The sequence below is a fragment of the Pituophis catenifer genome, unplaced genomic scaffold (assembly GCF_029215685.1).
Source record: "Pituophis catenifer annectens isolate HBS135680 unplaced genomic scaffold, rPitCat1.0.hap2 SCAF_2, whole genome shotgun sequence".
Taxonomy (NCBI): domain Eukaryota; kingdom Metazoa; phylum Chordata; class Lepidosauria; order Squamata; family Colubridae; genus Pituophis; species Pituophis catenifer.
The window spans coordinates 133,346,705-133,360,081 of NW_027256882.1; the positions used below are offsets into that span (position 1 = coordinate 133,346,705).

At 43.3% G+C, this 13,377-nt stretch overlaps 1 protein-coding gene across 4 annotated transcripts in view; it reads left to right on the forward strand.

Moving 5' to 3' along the window:
- The window catches only part of GGA3 (golgi associated, gamma adaptin ear containing, ARF binding protein 3), a 35,909-nt gene that overhangs the window by 18,518 nt on the left and 4,014 nt on the right, over positions 1-13,377 (forward strand). For 2 of the 4 annotated variants that reach the window (XM_070937576.1, XM_070937578.1), the window contains 7 exons: positions 1,638-1,754; positions 2,925-3,215; positions 4,767-4,834; positions 5,949-6,265; positions 10,187-10,413; positions 12,597-12,766; positions 13,171-13,281. In XM_070937576.1, coding sequence (XP_070793677.1) covers positions 1,638-1,754; positions 2,925-3,215; positions 4,767-4,834; positions 5,949-6,265; positions 10,187-10,413; positions 12,597-12,766; positions 13,171-13,281 — 1,301 coding nt within the window. Of the gene's footprint in view, positions 1-1,637; positions 1,755-2,924; positions 3,216-4,766; positions 4,835-5,948; positions 6,266-10,186; positions 10,414-12,596; positions 12,767-13,170; positions 13,282-13,377 lie in introns of those variants that run through there. The other 2 variants (XM_070937577.1, XM_070937579.1) reach the window with 2 other exon arrangements.

Genomic DNA, 13,377 nt, shown 5'->3' on the forward strand with positions numbered 1-13,377 from the left:
TCTTATTACTAAATTACTAAATTACGCAGGTTCTTTTACAAAAGCCTTAGCCAGGACTACGAATTGTCTACGAAGTGAACAAAGAGCTTACAATTGATAAGGAAGAATACATTCACTTGTTATTCACTGCTCACTGGACTCATGCATTTTACAGTCCATTTTAGCCAATTTAAATTGCCTTCTATCAAACTCATTTCCACTTGGTATGAGGTGGAAAGGAAAAGAGGGAGCAATATATGTTGGAAGCATTGAACGAAATGATAATACGCCAAGTGATTAGGGTGAAAAAAAGATCACTGATATAATTTTCATTTTGTAGATAGAAAATTTGTTTCAGCATCAGCTAACTATATAAAATGTAGATAGATATATATATAAAAAAATGGTATGTTTGTATGTGTGTGATTTAAGTTATTTTAGAATAAACTTCATTTTTTTAAAAAAATATTTTTTTTAAAAAAATGAAGTTTATTCTAAAATAACTTAAATGTGATGCTTAAATTATGAGCTTGCACATTGCTTGATTAAAATGATAGGTTTTTTATATACCATAGATCAGTGTTGGTGAATCTTTTTGGTACCACGGGAGCGCGTGCATGCGTGCCGGAAACAGAGCAGCTGCCCGGTGCGCATGCGTGCGCCAGGAAGAGGATCTTCCAGTTTCTGGCACGCACAAGCGCACCGGCCACCTGGTGTTCCGGTTTCTGGTGTGCATGCGCACACAGAGACCACCTGGCCGGTATGCATGGACACACCGGAAACCGTAAGAGCAGCTGCCCGGTGCACATGTGCGTGCCGGGAAGATCTTTGAGTTTACGGTGCGCATATGCGCACTGGGCGGCTACTCTTCTGGTTTCTGGCATGTATGCGTGCGTGAAGACCAGCTGGCCGGCAGGTTCGCCATCACGGCCATAGATGAATATTAGAAGATGGAGCTAATGCTACAGGTGCTAATTATATTCAGTCAGTTTCAGGAAGCTGCTGCCTTAAGTGCCTAAACCATAAGAATTAAACAGAAAAAAATACACTGCTCAAAAAAATAAAGGGAACACAAGCAGAAGACATCCGAGATCTGAATGAATGAAATAGCCTTATTAAATACTTTGTTCGTTACATACAGTAGTTTTGTGTTCCCTTTAGTTGTTTGAGCAGTGTATAAACTCCTGTATGTAAAGAACAAAGTATTTAATAAGGCTATTTCATTCATTCAGATCTCGGGTGTCTTCTACTTGTGTTCCCTTTATTTTTTTGAGCAGTATTTTTAAATGAAACTCAGTTGGCAGTGTTATTTTTAATATACCAGTTCTTCATAGCACATTTCTGAATATTCAAAGCCTAAAATATGAAGCTAGTCAGCAGGGCATACTGTTAGAATGGCACGAATCAGATGGACTGATTGTTTGTTTGTTTACATGAACCACTTTAGGCAACCGTAACCTGTGTAAAGAAACAACAGTCATAGCAGTAATGCAATATAATAATACACATACATGCAATATTAAATTATGGCAAGAATTATGGCACCAGGAGCTCTATGACACTTATCCCAAAGATAGGTTGATAATGTTTCTAGACAGAAGAAGCATTCTTGAAAGCTCAGTGGGTTATATCTACACTATACGTTTTTTCTCTTACAGGAGATATTCTTCAGGCTAGTGACAACTTATCACGAGTAATAAATTCCTACAAAAAAATTATTGAAGGTCAAGTCATCAATGGTGAAGTAGATCTTTCAATGCTGCCCTCAACAGAAGGTGAATCGTATTTCTCAGTAGATACTTAATTTGTTCCTTTAATGAGACTGCTTCTTCTTTTATGTAATATTAAAATAGTATGCAATTTGGAAGGAGGTTTTTTTTAATATCCGTAGTATAAATACAGATCAGAATCAGTCATACTGAAATACTGATAAGAGAACATTTCAGGCTCCTAGAACATTATTACTTCCCATGTAATGGCTGGTCTTAAACCCGAGAACTTCAAAGGGAAATCCCAGCCTAAACTACAAGTTTAGGAAGTAAGTTACTTCTATCAGTAATGACCTCAATCACAGTAATAGATTTTTCCCATAATAGGTTACTATTAAGACTAACTGATGGATAATCATAATTATTTTAGACAATTTAACCTTCAGTGTTGTCAGTTTGTATTTCCCTGGTTTTTTTCCCCTCTGCTAATCTTATTGCTTACAGACATTCCCTTTACAAGTCCATATTCCTGCTGATTTAGAATAACACTGTTGTATTGATAAAGTGAATTTTAGTTGTGAGATAGGCAGATTTCAAGCTTTGGAATTTCTTTTGTTTCTATTGGAATCCAAAGGTCCCTGCAAAATAGTAATGAGTGAGGGAACTAATATCAAAGTATGCAATCTATGAGCTATGGTTGTGCTGTTGTATATAAAAATGTATGTGAAAATTTACCATTGGGTTTTGATCTGTTTTTCTCTTGCCATTATTTGAATCTATGGAAGCTTCAACCGTTAAAACCCATTAGCCTTCAAGGTGCCCTAAGATTTTTTTGTTACATTTTTGTTACAAATGTAGGAACTTGAATATTCCTAGCCATATTCATAATAATAGGGCACATTTCTCAGTAATGCTGAACGACAAAGAATAGGTGTGAGGTACAAGAGAGAAAGTTCATTCCCAGATCAGGCCAAAACATGGCAGAATATAAGGCAACCTAATATACTCTTGGCATGGAAGTTTCAGTTGCTTTTTGGAATTAGGGAACAAGGAAGCTGTGGTTTCTTGAAGAAATGGACAAGGCTGGAAACCTGCCTTAAGAGTTGACTCTTGATTTCTTGGACAAGTATCCAACTATTAAAGCAATGCCCTTGTTGCTTAAAATCAACTCTCCAGTATTGTGATGTATTTGCTGAAAACTTTGTCATCTTTTTCAATTCTCTCCTTTCCTTCCAGGAAGCAATTCTGCCGATAACGTCAATACCCTCATTGATTTAGGGGAATTGGAGGTTTTGAATGTGCCACCACAACCACCACCACCACCACCACTCCTTCCGTCAGCCTTGAACGCAACACCAACTCTAACTCCAGCTCCAGCCTTATCAGAAATCCCCATCCTCCCACCCCCGCCTCAGGCGACTGGTCACTCCCGGAGTCATTCAATCGGCCATGCTGAATCCATTGCTACTCAGTCAACTAGTGCAGCCAATTCCTTTTCTCTGCTTGATGAGGAACTCCTGTGTTTAGGTCAGTTGGATGCGGTTTGTTGGTGTTTAATGTGGAGCTAGGGAGCTGCTGCCATGGATACTTTTTCCACAATCTGGACAATGGAAAGTCTTTGTCACAATCCATTAAATAAGCCTGTTTTCTGGACTAGATTATCACTGAGAGCTAAGGAAGACAGCATAGGCAACATAGTAATCTGTTTTGAATGTTGCCACCATATTGAGATACGAAAGACTGAGAGAGGCGGAACGCCATAAGCTAAATGGAAAACGTTATGACTCCTCTTTTCCCAACTGCTGTATCTACATCAGGCGTGTCAAAGTCGATTTCATTGTGGACCACATCAGGAATGTGTTTGACCTCGGGGGGCGTGGCCAGGGGGCATGGCCAGCTCGACATCACTCGTATTGGGTGCATCTGTGGTGGCCCGAGTGCTCTGCCAGCGAAAACAGAGTCGCGGCCTTCCTGAGCTCCATTTTTGCTGGCAGAGGGACTGCGGGCTGGTCCTTCACTGTTCTGTGGGCCAGATCTAAGCACCCCATGGGCCAAATTCAGTCCACGGGCTTTGAGTTTGACACCCCTGATCTACAGTAATTGCGTAGTGTCCATGGATAGCGTATGTACGTGTGTATTTAATAAATATATATAGGGTAACCATCTCATATTACACTGCTCTGGGTGACTCACAATTAAAATGGCATATAAAACAAAACAGGCAGAATAAAAAAACAATAAAAATATCATAAAAATGGCATCTGAAAACACTCATAAACACTCAAATTAGCCATGAAACAAGCTCACTCATTTTATCCAAGCTCTGGGCTTGAAAGCAAAGTTAGGTTAGCATTAGAATTGGAGCGGGTCTAATTTATTGGGGGGGGGGAGTGATGTTTCTGAGGAAAGGAACCATGACAGAAAAGGCTTTTCTGCTGGGTTGAGACAATGCTCTCTCACAGACAGGCTCTGGAATATACCTCCTTTGCATGGGTAGATTACATTGGGGTCTTTTGAGAAAGCATGCAATAGTATTTATTTGTTTGAATGAGCTGGGAGCAGTAAAGTTACTCATACTCTCAGAAGAACATCTGTAACTTGCCCTGCTTGCTTCTGCTCCTGATTGTTGAGTAACAAATGCAGTCTAAACAATAATCATTGTGCAGTATTTAAAGAGCAGTAAAAAAAAATAATTAAGAAATGGCTGTGTGAATTGGCCCAATGTCTATTTTTTGACAGGTTTTCAAAGAGTCGCTGAGCCGAATGTAAGCATGACATCTGTCAGGGAGAGGGTGATATTTGCAATTAACTCCCAACCCCACCCCCACCTCTGTCCTTCATCTCACAACACAGCACTCTTGGATACAGTCTTAGAGAACAAGGGTTTGTTCAAGACCCCACAGGATAAAATGTACCTAAACTTGGATTTGTACTTGGGTTTCCACAACCTAAATGCAAAATATTGCAGGCTTCTTTCTCACGGGAACCTCATCAGCTTACTTAAAAGTTTTTCCCTACTAAAGTGTGACTTGCGTTTACCGTTTCCCATTCCTAATACTGTTTTTCCCTCCCACTCAGGCCTCAATGACCCTGCTCCAAGTGTAGTAAAAGAATCAACTGAAAGCAATCAGTGGAATCTGCTCCAGGTATTTTGTCTTCTGTACTGTACTAGGTTTTAGGGCTGTGCAGCCGTTTAGATTCAGTTCCAAAGAGATGCACTGAATTTGGCAGGCAGGTAAATATAGAGTTCTTGGATACGAGATGGGCAGCAAATATATTACATAGTAAATAAATAAAATACAACACCTATCTGCAGTTCTTTAAAACAACCACATCTTTTCCTGAGGTTTGTAACTATAAAGCAGGGGTGTCAAACTCGCGACATCACGATGGTGTCACATGACGTATTGGGACTTTTTTCCCCCTTTGCTAAACCGGGCGTGGCTAGCACATGACACATCCGGCCCCCGGGCTGGGAGTTTGAAAGCCCTGCTATAAAGAGTTACAGATAGGTGCCCTCTTTGTTCCTTCTTGTGCTCAGAGGCACATTTTTGAATTAAATTTGAAATGCTGCATAACTTCCTCTGTTTATACTTCAGAAGATTTTAAGGAAAGTATCCAGAATGAATCTGCCCTAAACAGAATTGTCCTTTATTTTTCTGGCTTATTTTAGTGTTAGAATAATGAACAGCATCCTATTTTCCGTAGGAGATACAGATCAGATTTATTTTCCGTAAGGATTTCTATAATGAGGCAAGCCTTCTTAAAACCTGTTGGGCCCTTGGCCCCCTTCCCCTCATCCTTTGTATAGAGCAGGGGTATCAAACTCAATGCCCATGGGGTGCTTAGATCTGACCCATGTCACTCGTGTCAGGGGCGCCTGTGGTGACCCGAGCACTCGGCCAGCGAAAACGGAGCTCGGGAGGCTGCGATGGCCTCCTTCAACCCTCTGCCAGTGAAAACGTAGCTTGGGAGGGCCGTACGCAGAGAGTTGCAGGAGGCCGTCGCAGCATCTTGAGCTCCGTTTTTGCTGGCCAAGCACTCGGGCCACCACAGGCACCCCCGACACAAATGACGTCAAGCTGGCCACGCCCACCCTGTCCCCAAGGTCAAACACAACCTTGATGCAGCCCTCAATGAAATCGAGTTCGACACCCCCGGTATAGAGGAATACGCCCCGCCTGATGAAGGCCATTCTAGAATGTGATAACAGAAGAGAGGTGAAATATTGCAGTGGTACATCTCTTTCCTGTGTTGCAGAATGAGCCAGTAGATCTGGACTTCTTGAATCCAAAGCCAGTTTCTGTTCCTTGCAACTCTGCAGTGAACCCGCTTCTTTCGTCTGTGTCACAGCCCGGATGTGGAGCATCAGTACCTCTTCCTTCTACCTTCACAGCCCCTCAGCCTGTTTCCAGTATCTCTGCTCCTACCTCAACCTCTTTCATCTTCTCTACCGGACCTCCGCTTGGCCCTTTAAGTACAATGCCTGTAGCTTCAAGCTACTTTGGCTCAGCAATGGGAACGAATGAATTGCACAAGATAGATCCATTAAATCATCTTCTAGAGGAAAACAAAGGGTAAGGGGGTTTTGTCTTGTTTTTTTTAGCCTGTTCTCTCTGCTTGATAATGGCTCTTCCTCTCTTTTAAATTAAAAATGGCGAAGGAGGGCAGTTACCTTTAATGTCAATTTTTAATATTTGGGACTATTTTACTAAATGGTTCCTTAAAATAAGCCTCTGGGCTTGGCACATAATTGCAAGTACTGATACTGATGTTTTCCCGAAAATAAGAACCTGTCTTACATTTTTTTGAACCCTGAAATAAGCGCTTGACCTTATTGCTATGCGCTCAAAAGTCCAATTGGGCTTATTATCAGAGGATGTCTTATTTTGGGGGAAACAGGGTAGTACTCAATTTATAACCTCTGTCGGAACCAGAATTTTCATTGTAAATTGATGTAGTCAAAAGTGAGTTATCACATGCCTGGACTCAATTTTGCAACCATTTTTACCATGGCTGTTAAGTGAATTACATAATGGTTAAATGATGTTTTCTTGTTGGAAACAGGCTGGGATGGTCGCAAATTGTGAACATGTGACCACAGGAGGCCGTGACCGGTCATAAATGTGAGCTAATTGCCAAGCTCCCAATTTGCATAAGTGGAGGACTACCAGTATTCTTTGCTTAACATCCACTCAATCAGTGATTATTTGAAGTTACAATGGTGTTGAATGAGAAGGACTCATAATACAGCCATTGCAATGTTCCCATGATCATGTGATTGTGATCAAAGCGCTTAGAAATTGGCTTACATCATCACAGCATTCTGCTGTCATGTGAGCGCCATCTGCGACCTTTACTGCCAACTTCTGACAAAGTCATTGGGGAAGCCAGCAGGAGGTCACAAATGGTGATTGTGCAACTGCGGGATGCTTAGATCATGCGGTGTTTCCCTAATGACAACTGGGGTTGTCAGAACTGCTGTTGCATGTCAGTGCAATCCCGTGACATTGTACCTTATGACCACTTCGTTTACCATTGGAGTTCCTGGTCCCAAATACCATTGGTAAGCAAGCACTACCTGCAATTATGAAACTCACAGATGTTTATCTACAGTGGATTTCTGGGTGGCTTACAGGCAACTCGAAAAAGACATACTATACAGTCGTGATTGCACTGGAAAAATAAAGGCATAGAAACTGGCAAACAAATTATATAATGTAATGTGCACATTACATTGGTTCACTGAGGAGCTGAGGGAGTTGAAGCGCCGGAAAAGACACCTAGAGAGTAGTTGGAGGGCCAGCCTTTCTGAATCTGACCGGACACTGGTAAGATCTCATATTAGGAATTACCTAGTGGTGATAAAAGCAGCGAAATGTAGCTATTTCGCTGCTCTTATTGCGTCATCAGATAATTGCCCGGCTGCCCTGTTTAGGGTGACCCGCTCCCTGCTCCACCAAGAAGCGCAGGAGGACCCCTTGGAGGGTAGAGCCGAGGATTTTGTTCAATATCTGTATGACAAAATCACTCAGATTCGGGAAGATCTGGACTCTGACTGGGTAGTCTGAGGGGGAGGGATTGGGGCAGGTCTTGAGAATGTTATCTGGGATGAGTTTGATCCTGTGACCCCTGAGGACGTGGACAGGATTCTGGGTAGACTGAACGCGACCACTTGTTTATTGGACCCGTGTCCCTCCTGGTTAGTGCTGGCTTCCCGGGAGGTGACACGAGGCTGGCCAGGGGATTATAAATGCTTTGTTGGGTGAGGGTGACTTTCCTGCCGCCTTGAAAGAGGTGGTGGTGAGGCATCTCCTCAAGAAGCCTTCCCTGGACCCAGCAATGTTGGTTAATTATCGTCCGGTCTCCAACCTTCGTTTTGTGGCGAAGGTTGTTGAGAGTGTGGTTGCGCAACAGTTCCCCCAGCACCTGGATGAAACGACGTATCTGGATCCGTTCCAGTCAGGCTTCAGGCCCGGGTACAGCACGGAAACGGCATTGGTCACGTTGGTAGATGATCTCTGGAGGGCTCGGGACAGGGGGTGCTCCTCTGTCCTGGTCCTGTTAGATCTCTCAGCGGCTTTTGATACCATCGACCATGGTATCATGCTGCACCGGTTGGAAGAGTTAGGGGTGGGAGGCACTGTGTTGCGGTGGTTCTCCTCCTTTCTCTCTGACCGGTCGCAGTCTGTGTTGACAGGGGGACAGAGGTCGACCCCGAGGCCCCTCATATGTGGGGTGCCGCAAGGGTCGGTCCTCTCGCCTCTCCTGTTCAACATTTATGTGAAGCCGCTGGGCGAGATCATCCGTGATTTCGGGGTGAAGTACCATCAGTACGCTGATGACACCCAGCTGTACATCTCCACCCCAGATCACCCCAACGATGCCCTTGAAGTGATGTCCCGGTGCCTGGAGGCCGTACGGATCTGGATGGGGAGGAACAGGCTCAGGCTCAATCCATCCAAGACAGAGTGGCTGTGATTTCCGACGTCCCAATATAGTCAGTTGGCGCCATCACTGACTATTGGGGGCGAATCATTGGCCCCCACAGAGAGGGCTCGCAACTTGGGCGTCCTCCTGGACTCATGGCTGTCTTTAGAAGAGCATTTGACGGCCGTGACCGGGAGGATTTTTCATCAGGTCTGCCTGATTCGCCAGTTGTGTCCCTTTCTGGATCGGGACTCCTTACGCACGGTCACTCATGCCCTCGTCACCTCCCGCCTGGACTATTGCAATGCTTTCTACATGGGGCTCCCCTTGAGGAGCACCCAGAGGCTCCAACTGGCGCAGAGTGCGGCCGCGCAGGTGGTAATGGGAGCGACATGGCGCTCCCATGTAACACCTCTCCTGCGCGAGCTGCACTGGCTCCCGGTGGTCTTCCGGGTGCGGTTCAAGGTTTTGGTTACCACCTTTAGAGCGCTCCATGGCTTAGGACCTGGTTACCTACGGGACTGCCTACTACCACCAATAGCCTCCCACCGGCCAGTACGCTCTCATAGAGAGGGACTCCTCTGGGTCCCGTCAGCCAAACAATGTCGACTGGCGGCCCCTAGGGGGAGAGCCTTCTCTGTGGGGGCACCTACTGTCTGGAATGAGCTCCCCCCAGAGATACGGAGGATCCCGGATCTGCGCACCTTCCGTCACGCTGTGAAGACCTTTTTATTCCACCAGGCGGGCTTGGCCTAATCTTTTCCCTCTTTTTAATATGTAAATTTTAATCTGCTTTTAAATTATTGGGGTGTTTTAATTTGTCGGGGCCAAAATGGTTTAATTCGATTTTATCTGGTTTTTAAATTTTTTGTATCTATGTATTTTATTGTTTGGCTGTTCACCGCCCTGAGTCCTTCGGGAGTAGGGCGGTATATAAATCAACTAAACTAAACTAAACTAAACTAAACTAAACTAAACATATCTAGGCAAAATCAACCCTTTTGCTATTTCACAGCATGCACTTGGGTAAAATGATAATTATTTAACTACATATCAAACTAGCCCAGGTAAATTAATATTGAAACCAAATTTCAGAACAAGACAAAATCTTGATAGTGTAAGTGAGATCCCACATATAACATAATTGCCGTTATTCTAGTACTGTGACTTTTTACTCTTCCTGTTAACGTGTTCAGCATCTGTGCTACTGGGAAGATTGTGGGGATCAATTCTCCATCATCTTCCTCGCCAGCTAAGAATATGATGGAGATACAATACATGAGCAGGGTGACAATAGGTGTCCTGTCTATATTTTAAATTTAGATTCAAGCTGCCTTGAGTCCAGTTTGGTGGCCTTATACATTAAATAAATCAGTGTTACTATTACCCTGTTTCCCCCCCAAATAAAACATCCCCTGATAATAAGCCCAATTGGGCTTTTGAGCACATGGCAATAAGGGCAAGCGCTTATTTCAGGGTTCCAAAAAAGTATAAGACAGGGTCTTATTTTCAGAGAAACATGGTAGCCTGTGCATAAATTTGGTAATTATCTGGAATCCTTCTTTCAGGCCTTCAGCTTCAGCAGCCGTAACAGCCTCTACAGTCCCTGCTGCTACTTCTGCACTTCTGGCATCTGCTACAGGATTGCCGCTCGCTGGTCCAGGAGTCCCTCCAGTTCCATATCCAGGAAGTCCCATCTTCCAATCAGCCCTGTTCCAGCAACAAGGAAGTCCCTTGAAAGGACCTGAGATCTCCTTGGCCAATGTCCATGTTCCACTGGAATCAATTAAGCCAAGTATGGGTCATTGCTGGCCAGTATCTGTTTAATGGTGAAGTAAAGGATGCATATTTTTATTCTCAGAAAAAAAGAACATAGTTCTTCACGTCCCTTCTGTCTGTGTAAATGTGATGTCCTTCATTCTATGTAATGAATGTGTGGATGATTGTCTTTTTAAACCTGCTTTATCCTTTTAATTTCCAAAAACATAAGCCTCTTATCATGGGAGCAAATGCTGGAAATAATGCTGCATGTACTCCCATGCCTCTTTATTGCAGTTCAACACTAAATGTCTGTTACAGGTTTTCTTTTTTTTAAAACATTTTGGTGGAACAAATTTATAGTAAAGTGATGCTATTTTTGAGGTAGTTCTATCTGTTTAGAGAAATTTAGAAAAATAAGTGTTGTCCAGCTAATGTTTTTGCAACATTTATCCTTAAATTTGTAATCAGTGAGAGCCATTTATTGAGGATGGTGGGCTGGAGACATGGGAAGAGTGCCTGGTTCGTGTCACCAAATTAGCTGCTGATTTTGGTTTTGTGGCAGCCTCTTTTCTCTTGCAGTGACACTAAGGACTCTTTAAGCGTGACATTCTAAGTCCTTGAATCTTAACACTCAACTGAAGAATTATTTCTTGGCTTTATGCAAAAGGCTTAGTGCTTTCTCTGTTAGGCAGACTATGCTACCTCTCCATTACTTTTTCCAACCTTCTCCATCCTATAAGTGGACCTTATTTTAAAGATAGTGGCACTAAGGACACAGGTTCAAATCACATGCAGTTACTCGAGATTCCCTACCCCACCCACAACACTGAACTGCATGCCTCTAGAGTCATATTTTGATCTGTTGATGCCTATTCTTGATTTAGGCCCCTAGCATTCAGACTGATGGCTGCCGCTGTGTTGGACTCTTGGATAAAATAGCAATAGTAATAGTTCCTAGACTTATATACCGCTTCATAGTGCTTTGTAGCCCTCTCTAAACCGTTTACAGAGCCAGCATATTGCCGCTAATAATCTGGGTCCCTCATTTTACTGACCTTGGAAGGATGGAAAGCTAAGTCAACCTTGAGCCGGTGAAGATCGAACTGCTGGCAGTCGGCACAATTAGCTTGCAATAGTGCATCACTAGGGCTCAAGGCTATATGAGATTTACATACTGCTGGACTGATTACATACCATTTCTGTTTACTTATGGTAGGAATGGAGAATGACCCCAAGCCATAACAATACTGGGGGGTTGAGGAGGGAGAACGGTATTATATATAGTCCTCAGCTTACGACCACAATAGCCCAAAATTTCTGTTGCTAAGCAAGACAGTTGTTGAGTTTTGTTCCATTTTATGACCTTTCTTGCCAATGTTGTTAAGTGAATCCCTACACTTGTTAAGTGAATGTGGCTTCCCCATTGACTTTGCTTGTCAGAAAGTCGCAAAAGGTGATCCTATGACCCCAGGATACTGCAGCCGTCATAGATACATGCCAGTTAACAAGTGTCTGATTTTTTGATCACATGACCGTGGGGATGCTGCAATTGCTGTAAGTGTAAAAAAAAAAAAAAGGTCATAAATCACTTTTTTCAGTGCCATTGTAATTTCGAAGAGTCACTAAATGAAGGCGAGAACTACATGTATAGAGGGCATAGGGAATGGCTTTTAAAGGAGGAGGAAAAGCTGCTATCAAAGCAACAGGCAAATAAAAAGGGCTTAGAAAGTAACTTGGGAGTTTGTTTCAGACTAGCCTCTCCCTGGTTCACATGAAGATAAAGGGGGACAGTGGGAAGCACTTTGAGATTGCAAGATTCTTTTATGACTGTTGAATAAGAATAGTCCTGACGTACATGGCATTGGTTTCTTAGTCTAATTGCCCCCATAGGACTGACAGGCATGAGATGAGAGCATGAGCTGCTGTAATCCTTATGAGTGATTAGCGTGTCTGCTCTTCAGGAATGATATGCGTTCCTCAAGGATGAGTGATAGCATTGACATCTAGTAGGGGAGGGGGAAACTCAGATCCCCATAGAGGCCCTAGCTTTTTTATTTTTTTTAACAACCATCTCATTAGAACTGGCTATGGAATGCAAGTTTGAAAGCTAGGTTGCAACTTCTGTTACAGCACAGTCACCCTGTCAAAGTCCATACTGTTTATTCTATCGATGGCTTGTTGCTTTTCTACCATGTAAAGACTTCCTTCGCCTTGCAGGCAGTGTTCTTCCCGTGACTGCTTACGACAAGAACGGTTTGCGTATTCTGCTGCACTTTGCAAAGGAGTGTCCTCCCGGGCGGCCTGACGTATTGGTGGTGGTGGTATCGATGCTGAACACAGCACCTCTTCCTATCAAGAATATTGTGTTACAAGCTGCGGTGCCAAAGGTGGGGGAAAGAAGATAACAGTTGGCCAGGAACCAACTGGAGGAAGAATGTAGAATTCTTTTATTGGTGCAGGCAGAAGCTAAGACTTCCCAGCAAGGAATCTCTCTGGATCACGGGGCTAAATCAAAGATAGATGCTCCTAAGGAGAAGCAAGAGTCTTTGTGTTACCAGTTTGCAGGCTTCTTGTTCCCAATTACTGCCTTAGGATATCTTTGGATAATGTTGATTTCCACTGAATCTCAGAATTTCCTCAGCTGATCCTAAATTAATTATATGAAGGCAGTTACACTAGACAGCTGAGTGGTTTCGCCTTCTCTTAGAAAATCAAACGTGCTAGGTGTCTAGTAGTATTTCTACAGAAGCAGGCATTGTCTTAACTTTTGTTTTTGGTGTTTTCCTTACAGTCCATGAAAGTAAAGTTGCAGCCACCTTCAGGGACAGAGTTAGTTCCATTCAATCCCATCAAGCCACCAGCTGCTATTACCCAGGTCATGTTGCTTGCAAATCCTAGAAAGGTGGGAAGACTTGTGTTCCAGATCCTCTTCCTCCTTTTAAAAGATATAGTCATTTTCCTTATACCGGGTCATGTTTTGTATGTCTCATCACTGTTT